The 16,645-nt window shown below is 40.2% G+C and overlaps 1 protein-coding gene across 1 annotated transcript in view; it reads left to right on the plus strand.

Moving 5' to 3' along the window:
* The window catches only part of LOC117950593 (ephrin type-B receptor 1-like), an 85,932-nt gene that overhangs the window by 17,673 nt on the left and 51,614 nt on the right, over positions 1 to 16,645 (plus strand). The window contains exons 2-5 of the mRNA XM_034881745.1: positions 13,537 to 13,601; positions 14,607 to 14,897; positions 15,989 to 16,207; positions 16,335 to 16,515. Of these exons, the coding sequence (XP_034737636.1) occupies positions 13,537 to 13,601; positions 14,607 to 14,897; positions 15,989 to 16,207; positions 16,335 to 16,515 (756 nt within the window). The remainder of the gene's footprint in view (positions 1 to 13,536; positions 13,602 to 14,606; positions 14,898 to 15,988; positions 16,208 to 16,334; positions 16,516 to 16,645) is intronic.

Raw genomic sequence — 16,645 nt, forward strand, 5'->3', positions numbered from 1 at the left:
CAATGGCTTTATTATAATTATTTTAATAAAGACACTGATTCCAAAAACTAGGCGTTACAGGGCAGCAAATAACGATTATTTTGACTGCCAATTGATTTGTTAATTAGTTGATAATTTTTTGGTCTGTAAAATGTCAGGAAATTGTGAAAAATGTCATTCACAAATGATTGTGAAATGTCTTGCTTTATCCGAAGCAACAGTCCAACCCAAAGATATTCCGTTAACACTGATATAAAATGGAGAAAAGCAGCACATTTTCACATTTGAGAAGCTGTAGCAAGTGGATGTATGACAATTTTTGGCCAAAAAATAGATATGATTAATTGGTTATCAAAATGCTTGCCAAACTAAATTGACTAATCAATTATTCATTTTTGCTGTGGATATTTTTTAGTTTGTGCACCACGAACATTTACCTCCATTGTATCGGTGTCGGGGTAAAAATCGCAGACATTCAAGAGATCTCCAAGCTTCGACACATACAAATTATTTAATGATTATGTACGCAATTCAGATTTTTCTAATAGAATTTCCATTAATAGTGTGTAGAAATATAGTACCACACTCTCGGAATACATGCCAGCAGCCACTACACCCCACATTGTGGTCAACAGAGAGTCTGCTAGCGTGAGGCTCCACACTGACATGACCAAGCTTCAAACTGTGCGAGCATGTGTGTCTACAGGTTGCAAACTCTAAGTTAGCATAAGGTGTCTCACTCAGCGAGCGGGTGTCTTCCAGGCTGGCAACGGCAAAACATCTGTCAACAGATTGACCCGCTGATAGATGGAGGCTGTCAGGGGAGATACAGCAGAGGCTTGGTGGCCTGTGGTCAGCTGATATCTTTCTCTTTCTTTCTTTGTTCATTTCTTTCTTTCTCTGGCTGTCTCCGGGGAGACATGCAGAGACACATGCTGACATATGATAAACAGATCTGTGACTAATGGTCTGCCTTATTACAAAGTAGATGATTACACCACCTATTTTATGCCAAAGCAAGGTTTACCATAGAATGCTCAAAGCTGGAGTCTGCTTGTCTTTGATTACCTTTGTATATCCCATTGGTGTGGTAGGGGATGGGGTACAATTAAAACTGGTACATTGGCTTGGTGGTCTGCATTGATTTTTGGAAGTATTGATTGGCTTGTCAGGTCACGCTTGTCCTGGTATGTCAGTAAATTATATATTCATGTTCAAATTACTTTGACATTTCACTGCTTGACACCAACAACATATCTGCCAACTCTTCTGGTTTACTTGTAATTTTAGCCTGTACAGCTACCGTTTCTTCTGGAAACCAACATATACTCCCTGAACCTTAAAGGAAGTTTAAAAAGTCTGCATTAACAGATCATGCTTTGGGTGTTACCTGGCAACCCCAAATGACAATGGAAAAGGAAAAGTGAGAGACTGTGGTTATGTTTTCATTGTCAGTTGGTGTCAGGATCTCAGATGTTTTCTGCTGTGAAAAAGGCTTTTAGAGTCTTTGTCTGTCGTTTTTTAGTAGTTGTAACATCATGCAGTAAAATAGGTTTACAACCTTTGGAAGTTAGTGAGAGCCCTGCTTTAATTATTTTTGCACAGAACTCTTACTCTGCAATGATTTAAAGGACAGTCAAATTGTTGTTACAACCTAGATATGTAGAATGTAACTATCATAAAGAAGTGTGGTGTGTTGAAAGTATAAACTAGAGACGGTCCTTTACTATTGGTTGCTTCCCAATCGCCCTGATACCTGAACTTGCGTATCGGCCGATACCAAGTATTGATCCAGTACCAGTGTGTCATATATTTGATCATGTTTTAACAGCTGTATACTACTATCCCTGTATGGATGTGACGTGATTTCTATCTTTGTTGTCGGCCAGGCTCAGGTTAAACTCTTTATGAAACATGAACAAACACAAACGATGAACACCACATAACTTTCTTTTATTGTAAAGTTTGACAGTCAGTTATAAAGGAGAAAAGAACATAAATAAACTACTTTTAATGTAGATTTTCTTTTGGGATTTATTATGGGGTATCGAATCGGTGCATAAACGCCAGTACTTCCTGATACCAGTGTTTTAGGCAGTATTGGAGCCAGTACGGATACTGGTATCAGTTTTGGAACATCTCTAGTATCAACATACAGTATAATACGCTGTGCAGCTCAAGCTGGCACCGGGCCAGTGACAGGCGATTAATCGTGACTCAGCTTTTTATGGTTTATGGCTGTCTTATGAGTAAATTGCAGAAAACAACTTTTGGAGAAATGCAACCCCACGTCACGCCGCGTTTTGAGGAGGTGTGAGTATAGTACACAGTAATCACTGCCATTATTGCTACCACAAATAAGTTTTAAAACACCAAACACAAGCCCTGAACTGCCTGGGAGTTTGTAGAACGGCTAAACGTTTGCCAAACCCCATAACACAGTCGATATCTCTCGCTCGCTCTTTTCTTTCTCTCTTTCTCCGTCTGCCTTCATTTGTAGTAGTAAGTGTTGAGTTCTATAAACGATTTGACCAAAATCTGTTACTATGAAATATTAAGTCTACTTGTGCTACATTGGTGGGTTAAAGAACACAACAGGACGTCACACAAATTTCCCGCCGGCGCAGCTAAGCGATTTCTTATTTTTTTAATTATTTTTTTCTCTCTGAACGTAACCACGCTAAAGTACGGCACTCATGTATGATGATGGTCTGATGTCCCGTTTCCATGAAGGCAGCACGGAGCTACGTCAAAAGAAGCTGACCAAAGCACAGAAGATTTATAATCCGTCTCGTCCAGTTGCAGTGCCGTACACTTGAAGGTTTTAATGATGCAGACCACTGTATTTTTGCAAGCAATTTAAAGTGTAAACATATGTTGTTATTGTGAATCTTTGGTTTGAATCAGCTTTCAAATGAATGCCCCCCCCCTCCAGGGGTACCTCTACGCCCTCTTTTCCAAAATATTGCTTCCAGCTCCCCAATCATCCTCTGAACATTCTCCAGGGGCGGTACCGCCCCCATTGAGAAACTCTGCAATGCACATTATTGATACTGAACAAAAATCGCATGATGTAAATCACAATGTAAATTTTGTGAAAGCAACAATAGTCAACCCCACCAAATGGTCGCAATATTCATATCGGGGTATTTGGCAAACATGTGATATTTGATTTTCTCCATATTGCCCATCTTTAGTATAAGTGTATATGCACTTATATGTGCTCTGTATAGTCTTTTGAAAACATCACCCTGGGCTCGTTCCCCTACTATTCCACTCTTTGTCCAAGTGTTATGTTTGCAAAAAAAAGAGCATATTTTAAGACCACATTCACACAAATATTTATAATTGAAGGCTCTGCTTGTTGCAGTCTTCAGTACACCAGGGATGTGTATTTTATCCGACTTCTTTTTCATCACCACATTGCTTTCTCAATACACTTACATCAAAGTAAGAGGCTGTAATGCTGCTGTGGGTGTATTCTTTGTGAATAGGTTAAGCTCATCGCCATGTGAGATGCAGTGTAAACATGCACTTAAACACACAATACATACTGTGGCCCATTTTCCTTTCAGCTACTGAGTCCTTTTTTCATTAAGCTTTTTCTGATCGCATGTCAAAATTATTATAACTCCCCACTTTGATGGACTCCCCTGGGTTTCTACAATGTTGTCAGTTTACATGTACAAATTGCAGAGAAAATATAAAACGGAAGTGTGTATATATACTTAAGATTGATTTGATGAAAAAAGTGGGGGATTAGGGCTTTGATGTTTGAGGGCTTGGAGATTAAATGTTCAATGTGGAGCTTCTGGTTCTTCGGATTCCGCGTCCCACGCATCTTTTAATTCTGACTTGCAGCTGTGAGACGCACACAGTGAAAACATCGGAGATCTCTTGACGCTCTTAAAGCCCTAATAGATTTTACCACGTAGTTTTGAGAGTTTTCTGGCAGTTGAAGTTGTAGTTTCATCTACAGTGTACTCAAGATTTCAAATCAAATTCAGTAATACCTTGTTAAAGGGGAACTCACTTACACTTAAAGGCAGTTTACTCATCAGGTTAAGTACTTTTCAGCAACAGCGTTAGTTGTAATACGTATTCTATTGCTCATTCCCAGTAATGTAATCAGGTTTATTGTTGTTTGGGTTTTGAGACTGCACATTTCTAACAGACATACTGCATTACAATCCGAGTTAAAAAGACGTGTGTGTCCAGCACAGGAAGGGAAGGGTCTACCAAAACGATCATATTGGTTGTATTTTGGGAAATGTAGGACCAAGCTTTTTATTTAAGCTTGACCCAAACTACGGAATAATAATCAAGATACCTTTGCTTCCTATTGTATGTATTGACCATTCCTTTTTAATCTGTCTCTTGTGAGTTCCCCATTTTTATGGAAGTAAAATATGAAATCTGTGAGGTACCCATGAAGCTTCATATTTGACAATTGAAGCATTAATCTCCTATCAACCTCCACTGTAACACATGCAGAGGGGTTGTGTTAATCACTATTACAGTGCAATGCAAGAGTTAAATATGATTATTTCTTTCTGCGATACCAAAAACCCTTGACTCATGGTATCTGCTGATGCCGAGTACCAATCCTAACCACTGCTGTTTTTGTTTTCCCAGATCTTTGTAACACTTCGTCACTTCATTGAACACATTTCCAATAACATGAGATTGTATCTGTGACTGTAACTTTGTGGCAATGCTAACTACCAATTGTCAACACCATAGGTTTAACAGTAAGGGCCTCTGCTGCTTTTAGATTGAAAATCTTTCATTTTGAAGCATATGCACGTGAAATCTGGCTGATAGCCATTCTGCCAAATAAGGCCAGAATTGGGAATAGTGCATCTCTTGCTTTAGTATTAATTAAATGATCCTCTGTGATGAGTTTAACAGCTGTTTCCTCTCTCACCCGGGTTTCCCTCAATGAACCTCCAGATATTTCCTGTGTCATGGTCTTGTCAAGTTTCTGTTGTAGTGTGTTTCATGTTTTCTGTTTGTTTATCTACTTCCTGTTTTATTTTGAAATCCACTGTTTGGTTACATCTTTGGTCACTTGTCTTCCAGCCTTTGTACGTTTTCCCTCCCGTGTGATTATCATCTACGCCCCTAATGAGATTCACCTGTTTTTTTTCTACTTCCCCTCATCCCAGCACTTAAATACTCACCATTTCCACTTCACCTCTGCCAGATTGTAGTTGTCCGTATGTCACTCTTTCCAGCGTTTTGTTTCAAATTTGCTTCCCTGGTTTTTTTTGGGACTAAAGCCTGTTACCAGTTTACGATTCTTGCCTGTTCCTTTTGTACTTTTGCCTTTCGGAGTGTTATTGGACTTCTGCCTGCCTTTTGACCTTGATTACTACCTGCTCCTGCTGTACTATCGCCTACATTGTTCTTTGAACAATGAAAGTACTTACCTCTTACTACCTGTCATTCGGGTCTGCCACTTTACAGTGATCTGCTGACAGTCTTCCTGCACGTGGAAGACACTCTATTGAAATCAAACAAAGTGTAATGTATATCCATTGCCCTCCAACCCCACCATACATTCCTAACTGGATTTTTAAAAATACAAATTTTTGTATATTGAACCATATGTTCCACAGTGAGCACATACACTTTTATGTGTGTCCACAGAAGTTATATCAGCCTCACACACGTCCACTCACGTAGTCCTCTGAATTACCCGTCCTATCAATACACTGAACATTCAGCTTAACAAACGTTCCGACATGTGAAGATGTCTTATGGGGCGTCCACAGGTGCCACTCTCCTTGAAAAAACAGGGCATGTCAGATAGAGGCATGTTCCCCTTGTGTTAGGCACAAAGGATTCTACCACATTGACAGACTGGATGTTTCATGCAGCACTTGTGTCCCTGAGCGAGCGTGTGCACATGTGTGTGCACGTTTCTTTTTGTGGTAGTTGCAGTTTTGTGTTAAGTTTTCTTCCAGAGAGAGAGAGAGAGAGGGATATAAAGACAGGCTTCATCAGGGCTCAGTACTAAAAATAAGAACCCAATATGTTCTCGTTTTATTGTTGTGCCTTAGCTTTTTTTTCTAAAAGACAATGTTATTTATTTATTTTATAGTGACTAGCACACCCCGCTGTCTAAAAACTCAATATGTTGCAGTTGTATTTATAATGGCAAGCCTCTACCGTGACAAGCAATCGTATTGTGGAGAACAACAATACATCTTCTGTGTTTTAAAGCCACAAACATGCCCTGCTTATTTAAAGACTGTATTTCAGACAGTATCACATAGGTTTCTGTAGTAGTGTGATGATACGTTATGTTTTCCAACAGTGACAAGCATTCCCTCTTTCATCAAGTGAAATCATTCCAATGTTTTCTAGGTCAAGGCTGTGGTAACAGATGTGATAGGAGTGAAATCAGAGAGTGAGGGAGAAACATAAAGGATATGATCGAGAAAGAAACAAAGACAGGGACCTAAAAGTCCAAGACTGAAAGTGTGTGCTTGCGTGTGTTTTGTGTGAGATGCTTGTTCACTAAGAAACTGTGACACAGATAAGTGCTCATGTGACAGCTTGGTTTTTCTTTTAACATGGTGGCCCTGTGCCTCTTCCAGCTTCTAGTCACAACAATGATGTGTCAGCAGTGAGAAAAACAACCTGATATTTCAAGGCATGGGTTACACTTGTGCACACATCTGATCCTACAGATCTGTAGCTGTGAGACCAAACTGCTTTGTGGGCACATTTGGCCTGAAAATGTTTGAAATGCTTGTGATGGATAGATGTCTTTTAAATCTGTGTCCATTCATTATCTGTTTAACACCTGTCAAGTAGTCTTTTGTCCATGCTTTGGGTTGGTCTTGGAAAGGATATGAAGGTAAATATGGTGCAAAAGGTGAGAGCTCGTAGAATGCAATGTGAGAACTTTCAGAACAAAAACTCTGAACATTTATGTTACGATTTGTACAAAATATTACTGATTGATTTTGATATTGATTGATATTTGCATGAACACAATGACAGCTGCAAACTTGTAATGCAACATTCACTCGTATATTTTTTTTTGTTTAAATTAAGGTTCATTTTCCATCACAACCACAACTCAGTGATTGCAACCTCTCGAATCTGTCACTGCAACTTCACATATGTGCCCACTTACATTGAAAAGTGGCGAATCTGCGCATCGACTTTTGCAACACTTCTTGCGATACATTTGGTGCAAAAGAGAATGGGAAAAGCCGGGTTTCTATTGCCAGATGAGGGGCAACTCTGTCTTGCTTATTTGTGTAGCATGTGTCGGAGCTAAATCCTGCTCCGGTCTCAGGGTTCAGTCAACTAGTAGTCAGAATCTCAAATGTTGATGTGTGAATCATTTTTATTACATAGGATATCCTGAGAGAAAGTTACCTGGATCAAGCTATCACAGCTCTCCACTTCCTTTCTCTGGCTCTTTGGCTTTTGCCTTCCTAGTATTATGCACAAAGGGTGGGGTCTCCAGGTCACAGTGATGTGATGTGTTTGTGTGCTTATTCTGCTTCCGACACATTTAGGAGAGGCTGGATTATAATGGCTTGTACCAGAACATCTTATGTTATAGAACGGAGTATTTCAAAACAACTTAATGCATGAACAACAAACTTAATGCATGACCAACATGTCTTCATTTATGGTGAAATAATGCTTTGGCCTTTTAGCTTAAATGTATAATGCAAATCACACACAATGTTTAAGCACTTATAACATTTTAAATTCCAAAACATGGAAGCTTGGTGGAATAGCAAGCTAGTGTTATCTAACTACCCAGCCAGCCCGCTTCTAAATAAATGTTTTAATTATCGCAACACTGTTAACAGTCAATCTGAAATCTGCAGTCGGAGCTCCAGTGGGACATAGAGAGCCCCACACCCGGCAGCAGTTGCTAACATACAAGTTCAGATTTTTTCTTCTCAATTTGTATTCTACAAGCTTTTACCTTTTGGACCATATTTACCGTCATAGAAGGGTCAAAGGTTTGACATGTTTTGAAGAAATATAAATATTATCAGAAAAACAATTTTTTTTGGCCACACTCAGATCTGAAAGCTGAAGATGCTGAGCATTCATTCGGCGCAAATGTTCCGGTCACTGAGTGTAGGTAAAATATTTCCTCTCCTTTTTAGCTTTGTCTGGCCTTCGCCAACAGCTGTGGAAAATATCTGTCTCTTTAGCTTCTAAATGCTCTATGTTCACCGGCTAGTCGCTAACATTGTCTGATGTTTGCTGCTTACTCAGGTAGCATACAGGGGGCTTTTTAAGTTGCATTTGGAAACAGCTGTCTGCAGCAGCTGGGGAAAATAATGACAATGAAAAGTTGCTGACCGTAAAACTAAAACAAATGAGCCAAAAGAGGCTAAAATGCTCCACAGAGCGGAGGGACACTGCTGAGTCATGTAATAATTTAGTCTGTGAGTTTGTCACTGTGTGCGACTTCATTTCTCAAAGTACATTACTACCTAATTATAACAGTAAAGGCAAAGTGTTGGTATATATGTATGTATGTATGTATGTGTCTACATAAACATATGTGTGTGTGAATATAGTGTATGTATTGAAAGTCTAGTAGGCTTAAAGTCGATAGGTGTTGTCTACATATAAATTTAAATCAGTCCTCTACATTATTATCTACAGCTTCAGGCTTTATGGTCCATAAATATGAAGTAAAGCAATATATATCTGTATTTGGCCGAATTATATCAAATGACCAATTCAGCTATGTTACGAAGAAACAGAATGCTAGCTTCTGATGCTTTCCTCACATTCAGTTATTTTAACTTTCATCAAACCCATTTTTACCACAACACTATTATGTTACTTCATAATGTGTTGCATGCTTTTTACCATAACTGCTCTATTCAGAAAGATGTGTGTGCCATAGTCTATATTTTAGCAGGGACGGAAGTGCTTGAAATACCCCTCTTGGTAAAAGGACTTTAAATGTGCATAAATAAAAGTGGGGCTGACAGTAGCTGAAACCCAAAATACTTCAAGAGGTGTAGCACCTAATTTAGCAGCTAGGAAACTGAGAGCAAAAGCTTAACACCACAAAGAGCAATTAGCAACCTCAAGTGGAACTTTGACTCAGGAATATTTTATCATCAGGATTTTGCTCTTGACACAAACATGCCTTTATTAATACCAGTATTAGCAGGAAACGTTAGCAAGGGGAGAGGAACTGATCAATGTGATACAGCAGAACCTATAGTCGTCTCAGATATTGTCAGCAGAACATGTGGCTATGTTTTGTTTTCCTGAACTTAGTGGACTAGTCACAGAGGCTTGGACAGTTTCTACCTATCAGTTATCAGTTATCAGTTATCAGGGTATCAGGTATTAAACTGCATAAGGATATCTTAATGTTGTATCAATGTAATTAGTTTGAAAGACGTGGGCATTTTTTTGGAGCCTCACCCATACTAGAGACTACCAGGATGCCTCAGGCAATGTTGTTTCTACTTTGACCATTCTTTTAAAAAAAAATCTGTCTGAAGTACATTACTAAATTGCTAGAGTAGCCCTTTTAAATCTGTGTTTTTGTTTTGAGATAGAGAATCATTTTTTAGACACGCCCATACAGTATCTAAAATAGAGATATACACAAAAGTAAATATATAGGATACAAAATAAAACCATTTAGTATATCTTCAAATTGCACCTAAAATAGTAGCAGTACATGTTAGTTTAACTCAGGGTAAGTGGATAAAAAGGAAAATCCCCCAAAACAAAACCCTCTTTAATTGATGACATAATGGTGGCACTGTAGGAGAATTGTCCGCAACATCCGTGGCTCCTAATGTAAATACTGTCGTTGCATAGTTGTGTCTTTTTTTTTGCTGATACAATGTGTTTTTGAACTGCTGAGCAGACTCTTTTAAGACAACAGGGTCAGCCCATTAGTCAGTACTTCAGATTGATGTTGAATGTGAAAATTATCGGGCGAGATTTTGCAGGCTGTGTACAAGCCAAAGTCTAGCTGAAGGGAACTATGTGCAGGTAAGTAGCAGTTTTAAGACACAAGGGTACAACACTAAGTCAGCTAGAGCTCCTGTGGGCCTAATGCAGAAAAAAACATTTTAGTCAGGAGCTAAAACTTGATACGATTTATATGCTTCCTTTCATTCATTCTTTCTTATAATCGAAGCCATCTTTTTGGTTAGCTGTTCATCCTAATGTTTAATTCTAATTCTATAACTTCCTGTGGAGAGGTAAATGCTCACTAAGGTTGCATGTGTGAAAGAGTTCTTTTTTTTTGGATTTGTAGAGCAGAGTGCCCTGCCTCATGATTGTCTTCCTTATTGATTTCGGGGACATGTGGGGTTGGAATAAGAGAAAAGCTGCTCTGTTTTTTGTGTGTGAGAGCACATCCATGTATCTGTATAGCCCCAAGTATATTTGATATTTGCAAGTGCGTGTGCGTGTGTGTGTGCGTGTGCGCGCGTGTGTGCATGCTCCTGACTGAGTTGTCCTTCCGTGATGCTGTGCCATTTTACTTTAACACCTGATTGGTCAACAGCTGCCTCTGTGGGCGGCATGATGTCTTTCACTCCAGGAGGGCTTTTAGCCTGGGTTTGGCTGGTGTGAATGTGCATGTGTGCGTGGTGTTTTGGTGTTCTCCCTTAATCACGAGTATGATGCCCCCTGGCATTTCTCTAAGAGGCACATACAGTATATGCAGCACAAACACACTCACAATAAATCAGCACTAATTTTCAGTCTTTGAATAGACTAATCTAGTAAGAACACGATAGGCTAATTAACATAGGATAAACCTCAGTTGCCATTTGACCACCTGTATTTATCGCACACACATGCATGCACCCATATAGAGAAAAACAAAACAGGAGGAGGCAGTGAACCTGTAAAATTACTTCTAATTCAGAGTGTGTGATGGAAATACTTTTATTTTCCCCTCTTGGTCCACAACAAGGATTTAACAGCCTCTCTGACTGCTGCCATATCATACAGATTTACCTGCTGTTTCTTCTGCCATAAAAGGCTTTGGTTTTCCTCATTGGTGTTGCGTTGGTTGAGGAGGTGCAACACTGCGGGGGAGGTGGGCACAGTGCTATCACAGCCTCCAATATGTCAAAAGTAATTAGGCTGATCGGAGAGTATACCCTATTATGCACGGAGAGGTGTTCGCTGTGCGCTGTTAATTACATTGATGAGTTGATGCACTCTAAGAATTCCAGTGTAGACTTCTCTTTTAAACTGAGAATTCCAAAGGCATGTTTGCTGATATGGTTTGGTTAGGTTGTTTTTATACTTCTGGACAAGTGGTTTGTAATTGTAAAAAGATATGAAGAGAATTGAAACAAGTCAACAAGTCAATTAATTGTTAATTGAAAGATAATTAGTTAATATATAAACAAATCAATTGTTGTTTTGCAAAATGCCAAACATTTGTGGTGCTGCTGTAAGGGCCAGCTTGTAGCATGCATCAACAATGTAAATGATCAACAATGTAAATGATCATTAGTTGTAGCCGAGAAAAATGGCATTTGGTCAGATTTCATATTTTTCTTCATTTATATTTGTTCAATATAAAAATAAAATTTAATCTATAAATAAAATATTTATTTATGTTTACGCCTACATTTATACCCACACAGTTCTCACAAGAGATCCTGCTCATTATAGTGCAATCAATTTTCAATAAATGTATTTCCAGATAAGCTTGTATACTGTATGTTAAAAGTGCCTGAACATGCCTTAACACCCTGTTTTTGAACCAGAACTATGGTGGTATGGTAGTGGTATACAGTATGACAATGTTCTATTCTTTAAGCAAAGCTCTATATCAAATCCATATTTTGCTGGAAGGTATAGCTTGAAAGAATACATGAGCTATTCCAACATCTCTTCTGTCAACATTGTGGATTTCTCTCTATATTACCGTTTTTCTATTTGGCCTAATTCTTTTTTCACCCAAACTTCAAAGACATCTGAACAGGCAAAATATGCAAGGCAGAAATAAACTGGGTCTATATTCTGCTCTGGGTTGGTGTTTGAAATTCTTTGTTGACAACATGCTACTAAATGCACTGAAGCTACAAATTAGATAGTGACAATTGTCACCGTTTGAATAATCTTTGGTCCAAGATTTTGATAGTTGACTACATTTTTGCGTGACAAGCATTTCATTTTCCCAAACGACCTTCATTCCCTAGAGAGAGCTGCCAAACTGGGTTCTGCTGTAATTAGGCTCGCTCGCTGGCAGAGAAAGGAAGCATCCAAGGTAGAGGTGGGAGATAAAAGACAGGGAGGTAGAGTGAAGGAGAGGATGAAGGTGGGGAGGATGTGAGGAGAAGGGGCTGGATGGGGGGAGATAATGAGAGGCAGGGTGACAGAATGAAAGCGTGCAAGAGGAGAAGAGCATGTCAAGAATCAAGGGGTGTTGTTTGCCTGCGGCTGCCTCGTGGTGTGATGTCGTTGAATCTTTTCACCTTGATTATTACAAAGGGCTCTGTGTTAGGGTCTGTGTAGCCTATATCCTTCACGTTCCACTTATGGGATCGCTACGGTGCAACAGGAAATTCCTGTCCGTTTCCTTCTGCTGTCTCTGTGTTGGAATTTTAAACTCTGGTCGATTTCTGACGACTACGGTTAAACTGCTCCTCAGATCTCTGCAGGGTTAATCCAGACAGCTAGCTAGACTATCTGTCCAATCTGAGTTTTCTCTTGCACAACTAGTTTGATTGTGATTGATTAAAAGAAATGTCAGTTAACCAGAGCATGTGTTTCTCCCATCCTGGAATGCTATGTGGAGTAGCCAGACCCTCCTCTGCTCCGCAGCGGGTGGATCGTCTGTCAAAGCGTGACAAGGGTCTGCATGTCAACATACTTATGTCAACTTGAGTGTCTTAGCCTGTCTGCTCCCTTTTGATTTTGCATACAGCAGTTTAGTTCACCTACACAAATAATGTAGGAGAGCTAAAAACAACTGCCTGAGCAAAATGTTAAAAAAACAAACAAGCCTGAAACAACAAAGGGCACATTTAGCGTTTTAGCCTTCTGTACGGTTCAAACACAGTTTTGGTTTTGGTCTCTGTAGCTAATTTCCCCCTTCATGAGTGTTCAGCGGGTGAATCTTTTTAAAACTCACCCGTTTAAATTCTATTATTGCTGAAAGTTCTGCATAATTAAGGGCCGCGACAGATGGGCTGAAGTCCCAGGAAGCAAGCATCGGCTTCATTTGCCTAGAAACCTATGGGTGGCGTCATGGAAACTACATCTACATTATAAACAGTCTATGGATATGTCATTGCTTCAGTGTATACTTAAGTAACCAGAGGCCTGTTCATTTGTTTAGGTTTATATGTAGACATTTTGTCGTTGATGAAAGGGGAGGGGGGAAGCATTACAGAAAACAGTGTAAAGTGGAGTTTTATGAATATAAATGACATGCATCACTATGCACTGCAGTACTAAAGTTTGTGTCTGAGCTGACTATTAATTAAATTCATACCTGACCTCTTCCTGTAGCTCCCTCACTTCACTTCTCCCTCTGTCTCTCTTTTTGTCTGACAGAGACGGTGATGGATACAAGGACAGCGACAGCTGAGCTCGGCTGGATATCGTTCCCTGCCAACGGAGTAAGAACAATGTGCAAAAGTGTACTGTGCATGTGTAGGTGTATGCATGTATGTGTACCCTTGGGGAAAGCGGTTTGAGTACACTTTACAATGCTCCATTAAGAAGTCTGTCAAAATCTTAATTACAGTTGCAAGGTGACACTAATTAACAGCTATTGATGCACAACAGAATGGATTCCAATAGACCAGGAAGGTGTAGCTCACGTGTCCACAAAAGACAAATGTCAAGCGTGTTTTTTGCTGAATGTGACATTTGTTGTCAGATACAGTAAACATCTCCTCACTATCCGCGAGCTGTCTGTCCCCAGAACGCACTGTAAAAAACGCAGTCTCCGTAGACAGCCGAGGTTCTATAAACGGCAAATAAATAAACTGTGCCCACCTGCACCATGAAGCTTAAACAGTGTTCCAGCTTTCCAGCCAATAACCAGCAAGAAGGGGGTGGAGGTGGGGGGTTATTGCGTGGAAGCACAGAAGGGAGGGATGAGGAGGAGGGGCAAGCTTGTCTTGTTTTGTTTGAAAATACTTTGTCAACAAGAAATTACGTCACCCAACATCGATTAGAGCACCTTAAATAGAAAAGAATAAGTTCAAATATAACGGGGGAAAAAATACAAACACTTTCATGAACTCCTGTTTTTTTTTCTAAATGCTGGCTTGGCTACTAGACGGTTATTTTTGTGTGTGTGTGTGTGTGTGTGTGTGTGTGTGTGTGTGTGTGTGTGAGAGAGTGAGAGAGCTCTAATTGTGATGAATGGTTGTCTCTCTTCAGAAAAGAACAAGGTAGAGGAAAGGGAAAAAAAGCGATTGAGGTAGGGAGGTTGGAAAAAAGAGACAAAATGGGAGGGAGGGAAAGAGAAAGTTTAATTTGTGTCAGGTCTTGGTAAACCCATTAATCATTTTGGCCTCTCCTCTCCCCTTCTCCCCTACTTTCTCCCCTCTCATTCATAACCCCCTCCCCCTTCCTTACACACACACACACACACACACACACACGTTTCCCAGTGGGAGGAGGTGAGCGGTTATGATGAAAACCTCAACACCATCAGGACCTACCAGGTGTGCAATGTGTTTGATCCCAGCCAGAACAACTGGCTCCTCACGACTTATATCGACCGGCGGGCTGCGCAACGTATCTATGTGGAGATTCGCTTCACCGTACGCGACTGCGCTTCCATCCCCAGCGTCCTGGGCTCCTGCAAAGAGACGTTCAACCTGTACTATCTGGAGACCGAAAGGACGTTGTCACAGAGCATCAAAGGGGTGGAGTACTGGGCCAATGCCCCTTTTCTTAAGGTAATGAGTCCAGAAAAGAGGCAAAGTGTTAAGAGCTGCTGGTTCTGAAAGTATTGTCACACTATAAATTAGCACTTCAAAGTTGAATATGGATGATAATCTCAGTATTACCCAACACAAATACATCAAAATGTGTAGAATACCTTATTGGACCAGCTTCAATTTGGATTTTTGGTTGTTGTTTGACATGTTAAATGGGAGTCTGGGAATCTGACACCTGTGCAAATTTAGAACATTGGATTGGATTATCAGATTTAGATTTCCTGGAAAAGGCTTTGTCTCAAAGCTGATAGCGAGGATTTGGAAATTACTTATTTTCATAGGATAGGGACAATCTGCCATCAAGAAGAAAACACTGAACTGATCCAAAATTGATCGGATAACAAATGAGTTTATTGAACAAAGTCTACAATTTTGGAAACTTCCTGCAGCTATTACAACTGAATGCTTACTGATTGGATGTGTTTTCCCAGTGCTCTTTGGGATTCATTGTTGACTTCTCTCCTAAAAATGTGATGTGTTTGTATTTTTTCAATTAACCAAATTGCATTACATTTGAGTGTAGTTTCACACCGTTTGTGTTGATGATTAAGAGTGTTAGAAACCAACCAAGTGTTGGAAGTCTCAGCTGGTGGCATCATTGAGGTTCATTTGGAAAATAGCAAAGTATGACGAAATTCTAAACATTATGTGGTCACAAGTGCATCACGTCAGTCATATACAGCAGATTCAAGCATCACTTGAATCTAAAATAAGAACCAAAGAACTAGGACAGAGAACGTCTTGGGTTACGTATGTAACCCTTGTTCCCCGAGATAGGGGAACGAGACACTGCGTCGGTTCACCTATAGTGTCGTAACCAACGCAGTTCGAGTTCCCCTCGAAGGGGAACGTCCCGGGTTACGTATGTAACCCTTGTTCCCCGAGATAGGGGAACGAGACACTGCGTCGGTTACGACACTATAGGTGAACCGACGCAGTGTCTCGTTCCCCTCGAAGGGGAACCCTAGAAAAAGTTTGTTTATTTTCTTTTTATTTATTTATTTCTTTTGCTCTTTCTATTCTTTCCCCTGTCCGTACGTCACTGTAAGGTGGACACTATCGCAGCAGATGAGAGTTTCTCCCAGGTGGATTTTGGTGGAAGGCTAATGAAGGTGAACACAGAAGTTCGGAGTTTCGGGCCATTGTCCAAAGGCAGAGGCTTCCATTTGGCGTTCCAGGATTTGGGCGCTTGCATGTCTCTTCTGGCTGTCAGAGTATTCTATAAGAAATGCCCCAGCGTGGTGCAAAACTTTGCCTTCTTCCCAGAGGTATGAGGTTTCCCAAAACTAACTGAAAACAGCAATGCTCCTTCTATCAGACTTTGGTGCAGCTGTTGTCCAAGATGTATACAGACATAAAAGTTAACACTTTTTTTATGATTCTGATTCTGTGTAGACCCTGACTGGAGCGGAGTCCACCTCATTAGTCATCGCTAGAGGAAGTTGTATCCCCAACGCTGAGGAAGTAGACGTGCCCATAAAGCTCTACTGTAACGGAGACGGAGAGTGGATGGTCCCCATCGGCAGCTGCAGCTGCAAAGCGGGTTATGAACCAGACAATGACAACGTGTGTCGAGGTAAATCTGTGCATTATTGAGGCTGTGCTAGAAAAATAAAAACCGCAAACGGCTGCAAATAGTAAACAGCATCACAGCACATCAGAGATGATGCCATGTATGCTGAATTTTCTCTCTTCCAAAACCTCTT

This window comes from Etheostoma cragini, chromosome 9, assembly GCF_013103735.1.
Source record: "Etheostoma cragini isolate CJK2018 chromosome 9, CSU_Ecrag_1.0, whole genome shotgun sequence".
Classification (NCBI taxonomy): Eukaryota; Metazoa; Chordata; class Actinopteri; order Perciformes; family Percidae; genus Etheostoma; species Etheostoma cragini.